General features: G+C 38.1%; 1 protein-coding gene across 2 annotated transcripts; it reads right to left on the reverse strand.

Annotated features, from left to right (window-relative positions):
- Positions 1–1043: 1043 nt before the first annotated feature.
- arhgap11a (Rho GTPase activating protein 11A) lies at positions 1044–18505 on the reverse strand. 2 transcript variants are annotated; one of them, XM_058398401.1, is made up of 12 exons: positions 17814–18505; positions 15046–15116; positions 14739–14835; positions 14398–14654; positions 13258–13421; positions 12947–13081; positions 12698–12772; positions 10746–10907; positions 10492–10612; positions 7422–7530; positions 6027–6168; positions 1044–3675 (listed from the first exon to the last, which is right to left on the reverse strand). In XM_058398401.1, the coding sequence occupies exons 1-12, from the start codon at positions 17934–17936 to the stop codon at positions 2261–2263; spliced, it is 2871 nt and encodes a 956-aa protein (XP_058254384.1). In that variant the 5' UTR covers positions 17937–18505; the 3' UTR covers positions 1044–2260. The 2 variants fall into 2 exon arrangements, with proteins under 2 accessions (XP_058254384.1, XP_058254385.1); XM_058398402.1 differs by lacking the exon at positions 12698–12772 and having other exon boundaries at positions 1048–3675.
- Between the last annotated feature and the right edge of the window lie 1522 nt (positions 18506–20027).

The raw sequence follows: 20027 nt of genomic DNA on the forward strand, positions 1-20027 counted from the left end.
CACCCAGTCAGCAATGAGAAGGATTAGAATAGTCCTTAAACAAGGCATGACACAACCGCATAGGTCGTGTGCGTTAAAGGCAAAATTCTCATCCCATTTACATTCACAGGAAACACATTGCACAGAACATTAATAAATTAATTCTAGAAGTCTAAAAGAAACCCAACCCGAGACCCCCAGTCTTTTTTCACCGAGTCAAGTTCCCGTGCTCCAAATTTATCAGGCAGATCGGAGGCAAACTGCGTACAAATCCCCTCTAATGGGAATGAAACCATCCGCAGCGCTACAGCATGTACAAGCCTTTAATAAGGCAGGAGCTGAGGCAGGCCTGAGTACGCTCCATTACTCTCAGGCGGATGTAGTTAAATCACCCTGGAGATCTATTGCTACGTGGTCATGTCCAGTGTCAATCAGCTATAAGACTCGGACCCTCAGCCAGCTAATCCCCATGACCATCCTTCATTAAGCAGCACTTTGGCAGACACTAGCGATCTTTTTTTAATGTGCTCTGTAATAAAAAGTGATAAAAGTTTACTCATTAATTGCGCATCCGATATGCATGAACTTACTGGCTGATCCATGACCTTAATTGCTCTCTGTTGGACATACACAAACAGAACATTTATACACCTGCTCATTCATGTCATTAACTGATCAGCTAATCGTGTTGCAGCAGAGCAATGCAAATTCACCTAAACTGGACAGGAAAAGGAAAAAAATAACCATTGTCATTTTTTCCAGTCTTCAACTGTCTAGTTTAGGCGAGTCTGTGCACCTGATTGCCACAGATTCTTATTCTTGGGTGGCAAGAGTGGACCCATCACTTCAAGGATTGATATGGTGTGCAATTGGAGATGCTTTCTGTGGGTGTTCCGTGTAAACTCTAGTGACTGTTGTGTATGAAATCACATTTTTTGAATCTCATGACCCATATCAGCATGATAAGACAACTACATGAATGCACAGATGTTCCTAACAAACTACTAGGTACTTGGTCAGTGTTGGCAAATCATTTCAGACAGAAGCGGCTACTGCATGCTCAGAAATCACCAAGATAATGCAGTAGAGAAATTTGCGTATTTATTAAATTGCCATGATCCTTTGCATAAAGGAGAAACATTCTAAAGACAATAAAAAGCTAATAGGACCAAATGGTTGTAGCAGACTGGGGATTATTTTCCAATAACAGCACATCCTAAAGTGATTTATTCCACTTTATACCACATCAATCTGGCAACAATTAACATTTAATAATGCTTTTAACTTATTCATGCTTAACAATTACATTTAATGATATAGAACACCCAGGAGACAAGTTATTGGGGGTGAGGGGAGGTTTCGGGCTCAATTTTTAATATTTCTTTGTCCTAAGAGAGAATGGTGTGCTTGGGTGTGTATGTTATTCTCCTTTGTGGCATTTTATTGAGCCCTTTATGTTAAATAAGCATTACTTTGGTTTTAATTAAGCACACACTGGCATTTTTCTTAAGACATCTCAGCAGAGGAACTCTTAAATCGTAGAGCGCCATACTGTGGTAAAAAAAGGAACTTCCAGGCATTCCAACATGGGTTTGTAATTGAAATTTTATGCTCAAAAAGTTCCATGACATGCATTATACATAACGGATTAACAATTTTGATATTTTGACATTTGTTCCAAACATATAAAGCCTTCTTGACACACTATTTTTTTTTCAGCACACTCATTGCTGTCACTCTCACCACTGCTTAAGACTTTAACCATTACATTTGGAAAAAAAAAGAAAAAGAAAAAAAAAAAGTGTAAATAAATTAAAACGCAAACAAGACTGCTATCTAAAATCCTTCCATCCAGGTCACAGACATGCACAGTCACATAAAATACCAACAGTAAATCCAGGGTAAACCCTTACACTTTACACTTTCAATCCTTATATTCATCTTTCACTTGCTTTAGTTAAGAGATAACTTGTATCATTTCTTTAACAAAGTGTCCCTCAAAGCCAAGCCCTCTGCCATTACACACACTATCAATCTAGCTTCTGCTAAATTAATAAAACTTCCAGAACAATGTTCAAATCATCATTCAAAATTAGGCCAAGAATTACCCTCAAACAGCAGATCGAAATCATATAATGCGAAAGAAATGGGCATCAGGCTGCAGTACAAAAAAAAGGCCATGAAGCACAAGGTCACTTGAAAGACAAAATAAATTAATACCCCTGAAAACGAAATTAAGAAATTGCAGAGCTATAAGATATGATTCATCCGAGTTGCACTTTTATAGATCTATAGGCTTCAAAGCAGAAAGAAGTATGCCGGTTGTAAGGGGGTTTTTGGGTGAACCTCTGTATGCTTTCTCAGATTCTTGCACTATAACAGACTTGGCTGCTTCAGATACGCCAGATTTGGTGGACAATCCAGTGCCCTTTGTCTTGGGTGCTACTGTATTAGTTAAATCTCCCAAAGCACTATGCCTACTGTTGGCATGCTTTTGTGGAGACACTAGTAGATTTGGCTTTAAAGAAACTTCAGCATCATCAGGAGGTGAGCAGAAGACCTCACAGTGTTGAGGATGCTGTTGAGATTTATTGAACTGGCCACTTTTTATACCAACTGCTTTAGTTATGGTTGAACCTTGACGTGTAGCACACCATCCAGACCTGGCTTCTTTCCTCTCGTTCAGAGAGTTGAACCTCCGGACTGACTGCAGTACAGGTGTTCGTTGGAACTTTAAAGGCGATCGGGCTTTGACTTTGGGCGAATTGATTGTCAGCATGTTGAAATGTTGGACATGGTCAGCCACTTTCATTTGACACTTGGAACCAAGTGTAGATCCATGCTGACTAGACTTGGAAGTCTTTCCCAACAACAGTGGCTCTTTCAGAGCCTTCTTTTCAGACTGCAGGGTATCAAGTTCCTTTGCTTGCTCTTTTCCTGAAAATGGTGTAGACTGAACTGTGATTGAGCTGTTGAGCCTGAAAGCCACAGGACTTTGAATGTCAAGGGCATCAATCAGCTGGCTACAGTCTGCAGAAGTTGGTGAGGTGTCTCTAAACAGCGAACTGTTATCATTGTCAGAACTCTCAGAGGCCTTCTCAGCACTCACAGAGATGTACTTCACCAAATCTGAACTCTCTGCAGCTTCAAACAGAGTACTGTCTATATGCAGAGGAGACAAAGGAACAAATTCCGCTTGTCCAAAATTATTATGATCATTATCCTTCAAAACTTTTTGTGGTGTTTCAACATTTTTCTTTAGTTCACCTGAATTTTGTAAAATTGAAGAGGAATATGAAGAAGAAAGGATGTCTTCTGCACCCGAAGGTTCCTCTGTTTTGTCTTTGGGTCCATCTCTGTCTGTAGTAGGACTCTTACTGTCAGATACTACAAAAGCTCCAGTGGCCTGCAGAAGATTAGGAGCTGCCAGAGAGCCTTCTTCTTGGAAAGACTCAGAGCTAGCTGAGCTCTCGGCACTAGTAGCACAGCAGAGACTCGGAATAGTGCTGGTTACAGCTGGTTTGCTGATGACAATGGTTGGCTCTGAACGGTAGCTGAGGTATGCTTTCATTGGCGTGTCAGAGAAAGAGTGCTCAGTGATTTCGTCTAGAGTCTTCCTACTCCAGGACGTCCTGGGCTCTTCCACCTCACGAGGGGTCAGCAGGTTGTCTTCGGATTTACTGATGTATTTGGTTCCTGTAAAGCAGATTTGGCAACAGTATGAATAAGGTATATCTGTTCAAACCAGAAAACTAACATGCAGTTCAGGTAAAGAAGTTTCACACAAACATTCACTGATTCTCAAAAAGGACAGCACACTGCATAAAGACATAGGGAGGTCTTTTTTGAACAGGATGATTGGTGCAAATTAGATCAGTTAAAGTTTTTTTTTTTTCCATTTGATAATGCCCTACAGAATCTTAAGATATTTACATGTTTCCCAGAAGACATAAAAATAACTATTCACACTGATTGTCCTTAATGTAATCATGTTGCCTTCCTGAGCATCAGTGAATGTTTTGAACATTTTGTAATAGTTGTGTATGAGTCCACAGCTGTCAAAAGTGTGAAAAGATGGATCTCAACATAATATAGCCTCAAATATGGAGTCAAATATGCACAAGATCCTGGAAAAGCAAAGAATTTGTTAGAGCTGTAGGTTTTTATCTAAAGAACCATGGGCATTTTAACTGCTCAGGACAAACAAGGACTCATCACAAAACATAAAAGTCACTGATCATCCAGGTACCAACTCATCCAGCAGTATTAAGAAAAGTTCAAAAGCAAACTTAAGTTATTATTTTGTCTTGTGGATTATACACTGACTAGGCATAACATTATGACCACCTGCCTAATATTGTGTGGGTTCCCCTTTTGCTGCTAAAACAGCCCTGACCCATCATGCACTGTGTATTCTGACACTTTTCTAACAGAACCAGCATTAACTTCTTCAGCAGTTTGAGCAACAGTAGCTCATCTGTTGGAACGGATCACACGGGCTGGCCTTCGCTCCCCACGTGCATCAATGAGCCTTGGCTGTCCATGAACCTGTCACTGGTTCACCACTGTTCCTTCCTTGGACCACTTTTGGTAGATACTGACTCTAGACTGGGAACACCCCACAAGATCCAGTGGTCTAGCCATCACAATTAGGCCCTTGTCAAACTCTGTCAAATCCTTACACTTACCCCTTTTCCTGCTTCTAACATCAACTTTGAGGACAAAATTTTCACGTGTTGCCTAATATATCCCACCCACTAACAGGTACCATGATGAGGAGATAGTCAGTGTTATTCACTTCACCAATTTTTTGCCTAATCGGCGTATGTAAACATCTGTGAAATAGCTTATTCAGGGCAGAACTAAATAAAAGCAAAATGCATTTTTTTTCTTGCAGATACTGCAAAGCACATGTAAACCTATGACCTCAAATGTAGCTCAATGAAAAAGTTCTGAAGCCACATGACCAATTGCACTACATTACCACCCTAAATTAAGCAATATAAAATGAATAATGAATAATGAGTGTGATTAATAGTCATAAATGTACAAAGCTTGTACTAAAATGATGATGGGGTTAAGTGTGAACAGGTGATTTTTAAAATGGTTAACACAAATGCAGTTCATCAGCCTGGGCATCCTCACACGTTTGTATTATGTAAATTCATAGTAAATAGATTGGGTGTAATTTAATTCGTCACTTATAAAGCTTTAAATTGAACATTATTTCATTTGAGTGGGCTAGATTTAGAATCAAGTTTTGAAATTAACCAAAATCTAGCAATAATTAGATTTTACATAACCATATGGGCTTAAACTTTCTACTAGATTTCAGCTATAAACACACACAAAAAAAGCACACTTCCAAAAATGTCTAGTCAGATACAATAGCATTAATTTCACTAACAAGCAAGGACCATAAAAAAACTAAATGGACTGATTTATTGTGCCATCCATTTATCTATTGAAACTTTTAAGCATTTAGTTCTATATTATATTTCGTTTTTTACTCACCACGAAACAAAAAAGCTTTTTGTGCAGCAAACTAATAAGCTTTTCCATTCAACATTTACTTTCCTCATATCTGGGTTAATTGTAATCTGCTGAATGATCTGCAGTTTATGAATCAGTACAAGGTTTATTTGTCTTGATGAACGAACCTAGGTCAATGCTCCTTCCTACATAAGTTTGAACAACAAAGTCCAATAATTTAAATACAGCTTGAGGACATGATGTAAATATAGTTTATAAAAATGGCACTAAATTCACTAAATTACTTAGTTCTGTCTGCAACCAAATAGTGGGGTGGATAGGGTTTTTGACTGAAGAGTCCTTCACACTGCCTGGTTTGCATGAGTTCAAATTGCAAGAGATTGCATATGTAAAAGTGTCTGTCACATGGTCAGATTTGGAGGTTTTAAACAGGGTACTAGTAAGCCAAGATGCTTGTGGCCCCTGCTATCACAGGAACTCACAAACAGGTACAAACAGACAAACGTTTTCAAAGAATGTAGTAAAATATAGTAAAAACATACATAAAGACTGACCTTGTGAAGTACTGTTTGTCAGTACAGCTGGACTAAATGCAGCGTCTTTGAAGTGAAAACTGGTGACACTCTCTTGTGTCGCTAGGCGCCAGCCAATGACCTCTGACCCCTTTGGCACCGGTAGAGAATTTGAAATGACACTCTGTTGAAATAATAAAGGCACTTTCTTTTTAAATCCTGAATGTATAAGACCCGTGTGTCTGCTCTTTCAAGTGCTGTGAAGTATGTAATATGAAAAACTATGATAACACCAGAAATAACAATAATAAAAGAAAATTCAATGATAGTGGCCATGAGTGCAAGTATTAATATATAGTTTTTATTTTTGGTGCAATATAGACATTTTAGTATAATACGTCAAGATATCAGGTATAAAGAAAAACCCAAAACCAGGCCATCTGTCAGTAAAGCTTTCTATTAAAAAGCTTTGTATCAAGCAGCTAAAAGGTTAACTATTAGTGTCTTTCATTCTTAATATACATTTTATTTTTAGTAGTCACATTTATAGTTTAGACAGAGCTAATAAACATCATATCTTTTCTCTTAATATAATATTAATACAAATGTGCAAAGTTAGGCACAGTCACAGAAAGTATGTGGATACAAGTGACAAAAACATCACATACTGTTAAAATAAACAAAAACACTTATTGCTCATTTTCCCCCCCAAGTCCAGACGGTTAATAATAAACATTAAAACACCCACAATTAAAAATAAACTGTCCATCCCAACATGTCTTATTTCCCCTTCCAAAATGTAAAGTTCAGTAATAATTTTCATCTGAATGCTAAGTGCTGTGCATGGTATTTTACTCCTGTCATTTAAACAGCTACAGCTCAATATTGTTGTGTTTCCTTGTTTTCACACATCACACCAGAGGACAACAAAGCCTGTTCACTTATAAACAGACTAAAATGTAATGTCTACTGTAAAAAGTACACATTTATAAAAATGGCTGGATGATAATAGAGGTAGCAGTCAATTCAGGATTGCAGATTTCCAGATACTGAATCCAATGCCTGATTATTATCCAACTGTTTTCTCTACCACTGACTAATTCTGGTTGTTGAACAGAGGAGACCCTACATGTTATTGCCAAAAAAGGGAAAAAAATAATTAACACCAGTAATTAAATTGCAAATGTTAAAAATCATAGAAGGTGATGAACACAAGGGTCATAAACATACCGAACTGTATACTATTAATGATTGTATTACAGCCTTTAGAAATAATCTATTAATTGCAAGTTAATTATCTGCATTCCAACATGCAACATTCTAAATGCACATTAAAAACATGCAAATTTATATATCAATGACAAACAAGGAGACTGAGGAGGTTGATTAAAGTTGAATTGTGCAGTTTCTTGAGGAGGCAGACAGAGATGGACTTACACAATCTCTGCTGGTTTTCCCAAGGCTGAAGCGCAGACGCAAAGACTTTCTCGTGGTCTCTTTTTTGGCCACCCTTGGAGAAAAGCAGCCGGACTTTCCTGATTCAACTCTGGAAAGTAAGCAAGTAATTAATTAAGTAATAATAAATAATCCAACACTTAAAAGCAGACATTTCAATTGACCAACTGCATGCAAGTGATTTAGATCAGAGTCCAGATTTTGCTAATATTTGTTTTTTTATATACAAAGCATGAACCTTTAGCTTGATGAAGGTGGCAATGCGAGGTACAAAGCTGATCCACAAGGGGGAGCTATTAACGTTCAATAATGTTCAATGTAAATCTGTTCTTTGTGTGCATTAGCACAAATTGGAAACTGCAGGCAATCAAGGTACTAGTTATTTCCCAAATTAAATAAAGTTTAATGGGGTTATCAAAAAATTTTAATCAGTGCTAATGAGTAACATGATCTAACAATTTCTAGATAATTCTTGCTACCATAAAACATCTAGACAAACCATGGTACAATACAATTATGTAGGAGTATAAGATACAGATGTTCTTTAAATCTTATGTTTATAAACGCAATGTCATAAAACAACCAAACATTAATGGCTAACTTTGTAGAAGACAATCATAAAATGTTGTTTTCTTTTCACTGCCACCACCAACCCTCTGTGGAGGACCATGAAGACTTAATTTATCTATTAAATTTTCACTGTGTTTTAAGTATTTAAAAGGTATGTCTGGGTGTAGGACATAACAGATGGAACAATAGACGAAACAAAACAGCAGACAAGAAGGTGGATGTGACATGGACATGATGTACATCAGGAAAGTGGATGGAGTAGTAGCTGGAATGTCTGTTGAGTTAATTAACATGTATTATGGTTTCTGTAAATGTATATGTATGTGTAATTTAGCTGAGTTTGAGCAAGAGTTCTGTGCATATAGCTTTGGTTATGTGGTTTGGTATGTGGTTACTATTGTAAGCTATTGAAGTGATTCGGTACTCAGTGGTGTTCAATTTTGGGTTAAACTTGGTAGGATTTTGTGGGGTTTTTTTTATATTTGTTTATGGGATTTTATTTATTGTGGCAGAGTTGGATTTCCATGTTTGTGTAGTTGATTATTAGATTTTTTAGACATTCATGTAGTGCTGTGATTTGCAGCTTGTTAGTATGGTTTTCTTGGCAATAGTTAACAATAAGAAGAAGGTTGTGTTTTTCTTTGTGATCTTGATCCCAAGTCCATCTCCAAGTTAGCAGAGTAAAGGGGGGAGTGGGATGTTGCGATTTAGAAAACAGGCCCTGGCCATGGCACCTGTTAGTGGGTGGGATATTTTAGGCAGAAAGTGAACATTTTGTTCTCAAAGTTGATGTGTTAGAAGCAGGAAAAATGGGCAAGCATAAAGATTTGAGCAAGTTTGATAAAGGGCCAAATCATGAAGGATAAATAAGTGGATCAGAGCATCTTCAAAACTGCAGCTCTTGTTGGGTGTTCCCAGTCTGCAGTGGTCAGTATCCATCAAAAGTGGTCCAAGGAAGGAAAAGCGGTGAACTTGCAAAAGGGTCATGGGTGGCCAAGGCTCATTGATGCACGTGTGGAGAGAAGGCTGGCCCATGTGGTCTGACCCAACAGACGAACTACTGTTGCTCAAATTGCTGAAGAATTTAATGCTGGTTCTGATAGAAAGGAATACACAGTGTATTTGTTGCATATGGGGCTGCATAGCTGCAGACCAGTCAGGGTGCCCATGCTGACCCCTGTGCACTGCAGAAAGCTGTGGCCTCTTTCAGAAGGATAATGCATCATGCCACAAAGCAAATATGGTTCAGGAATGGTTTGATAAGCACAACAAGTGTGAGGTGTTAAGTTGACCTCCAACTTCCCCAGATCTCAATCCAATCGAGTATCTGAGTCATGTGCTGGACAAACAAGTCCAATCCATGGAGGGCCCACATTGCAACTTACAGGTTTTACAGCGTCTGCTGCTAACATCTTGGTGCCAAATACCACAGCACACGTTCAGGGATTTAGTGGAGTTTATAGATGGTTTGATAGTTGCAGGATTGAATTTGGACACAAATTTTATATAGAACTTTAGTTATTAGAAATATTTAGAAGTTCTGATAATGGAGGGATGTCTAATGTGTTTTAAGTTAATTTTAGAGCAGATTAAGGGTCTGAGTTGCAGTATTTTCTAGAATATGCTTCTTGGATAGATATGGAAATGATAAGGCATTGTTTTGGCATGTGTGTAATATGCATAACAGCATTTTCTACCCAAGGGAAAATGTTAACTTCACGGTTTGTGCCTTATGGGAATGTGTTCGATTAGACAAAGTCGTGAATTTGCGGGCTTATAAAATTTCCACTCAGCTTATAAAGATCTGATTTCTCTCCTAAACCTCATCTGGATGAGATTAATGCTGAATTTTATCAGCATTTATCAGAATTAAATTAAATTTATGTGAGAAGGATCAGTTTCTGGCAGCTTGTCTCGTCAATGAAGCTAGTTGACTGAAACAGTCATACTGTCATGTTTTATACATATATATTAAATCATCAAAATTATGATTAGTATTAAATTAAATTAATCTAGTATTAAATAATTAGACAATTTACAGCAGTTTATTCATTTATCTCTAAAAAGCTATGTGTAATCATCAGGGCACTTCATGTGGATTTAACCTGGCTTTCTACCTGTACTTGGTTAATAACATTATGAGAGTCCCTTCAAATTCGAATTGTTCCTTTACAGCAAATGAGTTGTTTGTGATTTGGAAAGAGTATTTGTGTCCTAGATGACTAAATAGGGCAAGTAGAAGTGGTCAAGGTTTTTTTTTTTTTTTTTTTTAAAGGGGGGGGGGAATAGATCATCTGTGATTTTCTAAGCAAGGAAAAGGGGGAATTAACATATGAATAGAACAAAATAATTAATAATTATGAAAAGTGCTGACTTGAGCAGACTTCTCTAAACCCAAACAGTACATTTAATTTTAAACAGACAATATCAGTGAGATGTATAATTCCTCCATTTTCATTTAGAAGGTTGTGATGTAACATACCTGTTAATGTTTCTGTAGTTCAATCTTTTGCTCTTTCTTCTTGCCGAGCTGGCAGTCAGGCGGCTACTTTTACTGACTGAGGGCGAGCTAAATGAATCCAGGGTTCCTGAGGCACTGTGGACTGAGGGACCCAACAATGTATATATAACCTTTTCATTGTACCAACATACATTATGATCCATCAATAAGTCATTAAAATAAATTTGGTGTGAAAATGTTGAGAGAGACCTTGTCCATGTTTAAATAATGTGTACCTGATCCAGGTGTGGAGGTTCCTCCAAAAAAGGCAGTTGGCAGAAGGTCCAGCCCAATGTTCTTGATCGACTTGCGCTTTTTGTTGGAGAATCCATAACTGTGTCCTGACTCTAGGGGCAGTTTGCGCTTAGGGGTTCCAACAGGGGTACCAGTGGAAATGACTAGAAAATTAAGATTGGAATTGGTTAACCTAATTTAATAGTTTATTATTAATGACTTTACAAGAAATAAAAACCTGAATGATAACATGGGTAGAAGCAGCTTTGCCTAAGCAGCTACTATTCAAGTCAGCATTTCTCAACCACTTCACCCATGGCACACGTTTGTCTCTTCTCATGGACACATAATACAGCTTTCAGCAGCCTACTAGCAGGAATGGATATGCACTTTAAAAAGAAAATGACTAATTGGTTATTTTGGTTTAAAAATACAATAGTGTGTATTAGCATGTGAGTGGAGCAGAGCAGGGCAGGGCGCTGATAAAACTCAAGTGGACAGCACCTTTTTTAACATCCTGCTCTGTTTGCTCAAACCACTCAGCACCATATATGCAGTCCAGAATGCACTTTGTTATGTGTGTTTCGAGAAACATAATAAATAAGCAACAGATCTAGGAGGTTACAGCATTTGGACAGGATTTTAATGAAGTTGCAAACCATAAACTAATTAAATTTATACAATGCACAGCATGTAATAAAATGTCGCCCACAAACATCATAATTATTAAGTCTACTACTGTAATTGAGGCATTTATTCAAGCAATGTGTTAAACGGAAAAAAGTATACTACATAGAACTTTCATGTTAGAGCAGGACTTGAGGGAATGGTACATGAGGAGCATGTTTGCTGGGCTAACAGTGGAGCACACATGCATAGAATGGAATATTAAGCAAAGTGTCACAGCTCTGTTCACTTTGTCTCCCCTGATAACTACATGTGTAATGGAATGGTAATTGAGAAATGCAACACAGTGTGGCTGTTAGAAAGCCACTAGATAAATTGAACACAAAACTTAAGGAAAAGTGTTTCAAATATTTGGAAAATCATACAGCAAAAGAAGCAAAAAAAAAATAAATAAAATAAGCAAGGCGCATTCAGAAATCAAAATCAGCTCAACAAGCATTTAAAGGAAACTTAATCTCTCATATATATATATATATATATATATATATATATATATATATATATATATATATATATATATATATATATATATATATATAAAAAATAAAAAGATGGTATTCATCTTAGGCATCTCCCAAACAAGAGCAAGCAAGCAATCTAAGAACTAGCCCTTTATTTTCTGTAGCAGGGAAAGCATGTTTGCTAAAAGACTGAAAAGCTTCAACAAATCTTCCAACCTCATTTTTTTAATTCTTTTTTGCATTAAAAAAGCGTCAGCAAGCAGATTAGAAGAAACATTTTACTACATCCAAATCATTGTTTCCCAGCCTATTCCTCAGAGCACCACAAGCTGCACTCTATTCCACTCCCAAGACAGCTGAATGACAATGCAATACACTTAATTCCTCAACTGTGTGTATTAAAAACAGGAAAAGAACAAAAAGTAGTCTAGTACAAGGGTCTTCAACTAAAACCCGTTTCCACTCTCAGCAGATGAGATCAGTTTTGGACTTGCAGAAGAAAAGATTACCAGACTGTTTTTGTATTTTTTTTTTAATACAAATACACATAATTACATAGGTCACAGCATAGATCTGCTACTGTGCTGGTTTAAAAATTTGTAAACACTGTTGAATCATGGCCATTGTGTTGTAGATTGTAATCTATGCTTTGATACTTAAATGCTTGGTCCACTAGGGACTCTAAGGACTAGGTTGAGAAACATTTGCCCTGGACATATTTTGCAGCTTAGCTACTCAAGTAACATGACTTTCATGCATTCAACAGACATACAGCCAAGCCTTTCCTGAGCATACTGCATACCCACCTGTTGCATCAAGCTGAGGTGTATTTGAAGGGGTTCTATTACTTTTTAACCTAGTCAGAGCTCCATTTACCATATCTGGAATGCAAGACAAAACCACTCATCTGTGAAGGCCTATGTTTAAATCACTTTGCTAAGAAAGGCCTCTGTTTCATTGTATGTCACTTTTCAAACTCATTACCAATAGCTTCCATTCAAACAATGGGGTTGGTGGAAATAAGCCCACTGACATTTCACACATCATGCTCTTACCTCCTAAACTGCGCCTGCACCTCTTTACGCCCGAGGGTGTACTTCCCTCCTCGGTAGCATCCGAAGGGGAAAACACTCCGGATTCACAGCCTAGCATGGCTGGAACTTTGGCCATAAGGAACTCAGGTACCACACCTGAAAAAAACACCAATGTCTTCAGAACACAAGCAAACTTTATAATACTGTCTGAACTATGGATTTAATAATAAAAGACACTAAAATGAATAAGTAAAAAGAAAGTATCTACAAGTATTTCTGCTAAAGATACTTATTCACCTCTTCATCTTAATCAGAAGTAATGAATTAAATACCTAGATCCTGAGCGTTTTCAATAAAGCACTGCACCACAGCAGCTTGAAGCTTTAGTCTCTTCTCTGTGCTGGCATTTACTTTGTCTGTTCCATCCCCCCAGAGAAAGAGGTTCGGCGCAAAAATGACAGAAAGATTGCTACTGTCCATCTTGTTTTCAGCAGATCTGGAACAAAGGAAAGTTTGATTGGAGTTCTGGTTCTCTAAACATACAACAGTCATGTTTATTGTTAAATGGAATTCTCTTTAAACATTTATTCACTTTAATTTACACAAAACAAAAACCTGAAAATAAAATTGTTTCAACTTTTTAGAAAAAATTATGTTCCAGAAAGTGGGTCAAATGACCTCAGACAGCAACAGCTGTTTAAAAGCAATAATCAATACATCTACGAAGAAGTTAATGGTTTTAAAAATCTTTCCTAGCTAAACACCAATTGAGCCAATCTATAACACAGCTACGGCCCTGAATTTCCCCATCAACATATATGAGCCATGTGTGCATCTTACATAACTCCCAAGCTCATAAATCAGTACGTCATGTACATGAGTTAGGGCACTTTTTAAATCACATTTGCTTCTTTAGTTAAAGCAGAGGCATAGGCTAGCTAATGGACTTTTTTTAAGGTAATTAAACATTCAAGTAGTTAGACTCAAACAGACCAAGTATAGAATGTCAATTAGTGAAAAATTGCTAATGTAAGTAATCATTTGAGAGCTACAACAAGTCACTTATATTTGTAGACAAAATTAGCTGAGAGTTAGCCATATTTATTTAGCCAAGATACTTTTTAGAATTTGACTTCATTCCCATTAAGGGAGCATAGTGATTATCCATATACCCTGCTTTTTGTGGTGCACTGTGGGATTTTTTTTAAATGAGCGAACATCTTAGTACACTGGAAAGCTTTTGCGATTGAGACAGCCCTTAAAATGGCAGACTTACTGGTCAGTGCCAAGACTGAACTAGGGAGCTGATTGAGGCAGACCCTATGTAAAAAAAAATTAATGACTACACACCTTTAATGTAACATAATAAAGCCCTATCATAAATTATAACATCTTTATAAAATAAAAATGATGGGAAACGTGACATCAAAACACACAAGACTAATGAAGTCATATAGACATATTCAGCTTACCTCTGAGAAACCCTTTTTAGGAAGCTGGAGAAGTAGCGCAGAGTGTTTAAATTCTCATGAGGCAACACACAAGACAGCAGGAGGGTTGCTGATGTCCTCTCCTCCGAGGTGGGCAGCTCCTGGGCTTTCAGAAAGCTGCTCTGTAGGTCTGTGGCCAAAAGAGGCTCAGGCATCTCCCTGAAGAACTGCTTGAGGAGTCCGGCTACATCTGAGGGCAGCGCAGTGGACAGGCACTCTTCTGCCTGATCCAACTTCACCTACAGAGCCAGAACAATGTAGTCACTGTTTAACACAAACTCCCAGTCAGGACCTCTTAGCTGAAAGTCAAAGAAGTCACTCACCCTAAGCGCCTTCACACGAACAATAGAACCTGATTTTCTAAACAGGCCCTCTGTTTCCAAATGTCCCAGAAGGCATGTACAGGCATCCACAAGGAAGCTAAATGAGGAGGCAGATGTTAGAGATGTGGATGAAACACTACTATTTTCGCATGCAATACTCTTACTACAAACTGTAAAACGAGTCTAATTCTGACATTGAATTTAAAATTAAATACAAACTGGTAAAGCAGGGTAAAACTTTCTAGGGTGCATTTGCTCAATGATAAACTTAAAGCACAACCATTAAAAAGATAATAAACCATCTTACCAGGGTATATCTCCATAGTCTAGCACATGACAATGTGGTAGACTCTCTAAAGCAATGCCAAAGACCTTTGTCTGGAAAAACATAATTTAGCATGCCATCAGTTTATTGAAAGAATCTAAGAACTGTGGTTCTAATTTATTTTCATCAGGTTACAAATCCAACATTCATGGGGTTTTTTTAATGAAGCAACTGCAATACTTCTGATTCTCATTACTACAAGTCTACACATGAGAAAAATGTCAAGACAGCTGTTGATGAGAGACATTCCATAGCTGGAGGGGAAGAGCCCTGTTTACAATTTAACAGATATCTCAGGTCTGCCAAGTGAATTAGTGTTTTGAGGGGAAAATATGTGAACAGGTCCTTCAGTGTTCACTTGAACAAAAGTTATGCAAGCACCGAATTCTATTACTGAATTTACTTCAAATTAAATAATTAAAAACAACTAGTTTCAAATAAAGAATCTTCTATTCCTCTCAGAAAAAGAAACCGTAAAGTAAAATGAATGACGCCAATATCAATAAATAGAAACCTTTCATTTAAAAACAGGTAATGAAGCTAACTGTAAGAGGGTTGTTGACCTTTACATGTGCAGGAAAAATCTATACATCTTATTTTTGTCGTCTGCATATGGTCGCCCCCCCCCCTCATTTTTAAGTCACCATGAATCTGCTTGAAATGGCAGAGTTATTTGACGTTGACAATTTACACCAAAAACGGGATGTTAGCGCAGGACATTAAGTGGCTCTTCCCACTTTTAAATAACAAACAATGTTTGGTTACCTCACAGCCAGGGCTGGTACAAATACCTCCTTTTGGAAAGTGCATGAATTCAATGCATTTCCTTCCAGTTTAAAAACTAAATAAAACAAATGTTTAAAAGCAAGACACATTAAAAACCTAGCCTATATGATAATTTACACTCGATTTATGTTAATATTTCAAGCAGTTTCAGAGGCCCAGATTCACACCTGGCATTAACATCTATCTCAACTGATTCAATCACAGGCAAACAGCCAAAACTGAGTCACATACACCTGGTGTTTTGAATATGCCTCCAGTGTTTACTTGTAATCAGATTTTATACATATTGTCTGCTGGAGGAAGGCTGTCACACACATCTACTGCATCACAGTCTTCAGCTGCACATGTTTTCAGGCAGAAATATTCTGTCTTTTGTGCCTGTGGTCTGCTTATGAAATGTAAAAGAGAGATTAGATGATTAAGGAATCTACCAAACTCAGCTACATTCTTCTCAGCTGTTTAAACCATAAAACCCAAGAGAATCCTGTGGGTGTGTACCAGTTATGCAGAATGATGAGTGCTTGGAGCATTCATGGATTTAGCAAAATTTCCATGATTATGTCTGATTATGCATATCCTGCCTAAAGAAATGATGCTGATTAGGCAGCTGATTTTATCACTGCTAGTCACCAGTCGGTGTACTATGCTGTCAACAGTACTAGTTCATACTACTGGTTTCCATAGTAATAAAGTTTACCATTCCAAATCAGTTTTCTTGATGCTAAAGTGAAACATTTAGTGTATGTATATAAAATTCACTAGTGTGTACAAGTATCATAAACAAGATGGAGGAAAAGCAGTGTATGCTCTACTGTCTTCACTGCCATTGGTAGTCTCTTCATAGTTACATAAAGTCAAACTTTTCTCAACTTTGTTGCATCGCTGGACACAGCCACATCTAGTCGCCAACAACCACGGTCACTAATTTAGCCAGAATTCGAATCTCTCATTGCTCATGGTGCTCACTGATAAAGAATGGTCACTCTGTCGCAGTGTGATGCCAAATCTGTGAGCGTAGCATGATGTGGTCAAATGCATCCCAGACCACCTTTGGAAGTGTTTTGAGTGCATCACAACAAACCTCAGAGACACACTGGATTGTTTTACCACATGTACCCAGTGCTGTCTATTTATAATCAGATCACACAGGACACATTTTAACACCAGGTGTGAATGCCACTCAGTGTGATGACTGAGATTTCTGTGCAAATGTGAACACGACAAACAAACGTTCGCAAGCAAACTGTATTCAAATCACATCTCTGACTATGGCTTAGTTCATGCTCCACTGGATTCAAAACAAAGTGGTCCTAGTCCATTCCATGCTTTTAAAAAATAAACACTAAAATGAATGACTGTCCATGGGGTTGCATGGTCCATAGTCAAAATAAGCTGAATTTACTTGCAAAAAGACAGATAGACTAATACAGGCCCTGTAGTACGAATATATACTAGTCACGAGTAATCTATGGCATGAAGTGGAAGTTTTGCTGGTTCTGCAACATAATTTCCTCTCCTTGTGGTTCACAAGCAACCTGAAATACATTCTCTCCTACATTGGTTGCAGTGGCATAATTACACTTTTGAATCAAACGAAAACCCCACTGGTTGTGGAAAAGAGTCGTCACAAAACCGTATCACTTTACTACATTATCTGTATTTCGCTACAAATAATACTACTACTAATAACATCTTCCGCCTGAAAATTAGGTTATGTGCATCACCCTCATGTATGATGAACTAAGCAGGAAATGGGGCAACTTTTCCTCATTTGTTCAAATGAATCGCATCACACATGATAAAGTGCAAGGGAAAACCTTTTGATTCTTCGAAAACCTTTTCCCCACAGAAACTTGCGAGTCAAATGCGCGCAGCTGAAACTGTTAAACATTAAGCCAAAAAAAAAAAAAGTACACAATGTTATCCAGCTTAGATTTTTTGGCACAGACTGGCTGTTTCCTCACCCCATTGCCTGGTGTGCTCTTGCTGCTTTTGCATTTGTTCCAGTTCTTCGTCTTGATGGCGTAGGTTTTGCGAAGGTGCTGCACAACTGCAAGACGCACCACATTTCTCTCCGCGGTCTTCATACTTCTTCTTTAAACTGTACTCACCCACTTAGCCTTTTATTTCAGCTAAGATGGACAAGAACGCTGTTTTAGCAAACAAGGTGCTCAGACACGCCTAAGTATAAATGCCTGTATCGACTATGCTCCAGACGTTTGACTAGTTTGCGGTTTTAGCCAAGCTTACACCATCCCCATAGTGCAGAGGACTGTTAAAGAGAACCAGTGGCTCCACACGCTATAGAAAACGTGCGTCTTATCAGTTAAAACAGCGAAATATGTTCGTCTTTCAGCGCATAAACACAACGTAGCTAAAAGTGTCGCTACTTACGTTAACGTTACGTCGCTTCACAATCAATATGCGCGCTGTTAGCTAACTAGCCACCCTACCTGTTCAACATTTTTGACGCATTTAAACGTTTCCCCCGTCCGTATTCAGGCATAATACGAATTATAACCGTCTTCTATATAAACAACATTAATTTCCACCGTCCTAACGCACCAGTTAGCTAATTTTTAGCTCTCTAACTATACTTCCTTTGTGGACGTGTTTCAAACGGCAGCGCTGCCCCACAAACACCACGCTATTGGCTACACAACAATGTTCAAATTTCGTGAAGCACGTCACTGTTGCCTGATTGGTCAGTCGGCAGTCACGTGCTTCCTCATTTGGTAGCGCTAGCCTGCGGCGGAATGCCGTTAATGTAAAGAGCGAAACACAGAGCGTCCTAGCAGACTGGCCATTTTAACACCTGCATTTAGAGGCGCACGTCGTGAGTGTACAGTTACAGACTGTACAGACGTCTGTTACTTTCCGCAATTTGTCAGCCCCTCTGTTCCCTATCAATGGAAAGAAACCAGCACAGACTACACAGACTGACTGTGGTGAAGCGATCAAAATCAGACAAACAAATTATAAACACTTTTTGTGAAATATTGTTCATATTCATCACACAAAATTTAAGGGAGTATTAGCTGTGTGTATACCAGCATGGTCTAAAACTAACATCAAGGCACTTCAACAAAACACTTTATTTTGGGTTAGGGTTAGGAGGCCCTTGCTTTGAATGACTTCAGCACATCTGTGGCCCCAGGACTTCCCTAGTTTCACACACTGCCTTGGTATGATCTTGATCCACTCTTCTTCCAGTCTTTTACACAGTTCAGTAACTGTTGTGGGCTTCTTAGCAGTAATTATATTGCCAAGGGTTTAATTTGCTGTGTGACATGTCTTTCATGAAAATTGAGGGCTGATTGGGAAATGCTCACAAGAAAGGAAATGCATGTTCTGATAAACATTTGCATTCACCCTGTCTTGTGGCTGTAGAAGAGGCCCAACTCCTGCTGCCAAAAACATCCCCCAAACATCCCCACTTCCTCCTCATTCCATCTTATTATTGTTATAACTATGATGATGACTTGATTTTATTTTATTTTTTGGTGATCCTTTCAACTTTTCACCTTATGTAAATGTGGTACAATAAGCAGGTAGTTACATGTGTTTTATCTATTTTTTTGATGTGGTTATAAATTTGTAATAAAACATACTTTATACTACACATCTATCATGCATACACTGATCAGCTATAGCAGTAAAACCACCTGCCTAATATTATGTAGGTCCCCCATGTACCTCCAAAACAGCTCTGATGAGTCAAGGGCTGGAGTCCATGAGACCTCTGAAAGTGTGCTGTGGTATCTGGCACCAATAGGTTAGTAGCAGTCCTGTAAGTTGTGAGGTGGGGCATCCATGGATTGAGCCTGTTTGCCCAGCACATCCCACACATTCTTGATCAGATAGAGAGCTGGGGAATGTGGAGGCCAAGTCAGAACCTTGAAGCCATTATTATGTTCCTCAAACCATCTACCTGAACAATTTTTACAGTGTGGCAGGGGACCGTATACTGGTGAAACAGGCCACTGCAATTAGGGAATACCATTGACCTTAATGGGTGTAACTGGTCTTCAGCTATGTTTAGGTAAGTGGTGCATTTCAAAGTAACTTCGGTATTAATGCCAGGACCCAAGGTTTCCCAGCAAAACATTGCTCAGAACATCACACTGCTTCATCACACTGATTGGGTAGGAATTTGGATGTCAAAAAAAAAAAAAATC

Source organism: Hemibagrus wyckioides, linkage group LG09 (assembly GCF_019097595.1).
Source record: "Hemibagrus wyckioides isolate EC202008001 linkage group LG09, SWU_Hwy_1.0, whole genome shotgun sequence".
Classification (NCBI taxonomy): domain Eukaryota; kingdom Metazoa; phylum Chordata; class Actinopteri; order Siluriformes; family Bagridae; genus Hemibagrus; species Hemibagrus wyckioides.

Coding starts and splice junctions, on each gene's coding strand:
- arhgap11a (XM_058398401.1), bottom strand. CDS start 17,936: ATGAAGACCGCGGAGAGAAATGTGGTGCGTCTTGCAGTTGTGCAGCAC. Junction 15,117..17,813: donor AGAGCACACCAGGCAATGGG/GTGAGGAAACAG, acceptor ATGTTTTTCCAG/ACAAAGGTCTTTGGCATTGC. Junction 7,531..10,491: donor AACTACAGAAACATTAACAG/GTATGTTACATC, acceptor CTTACTTTCCAG/AGTTGAATCAGGAAAGTCCG.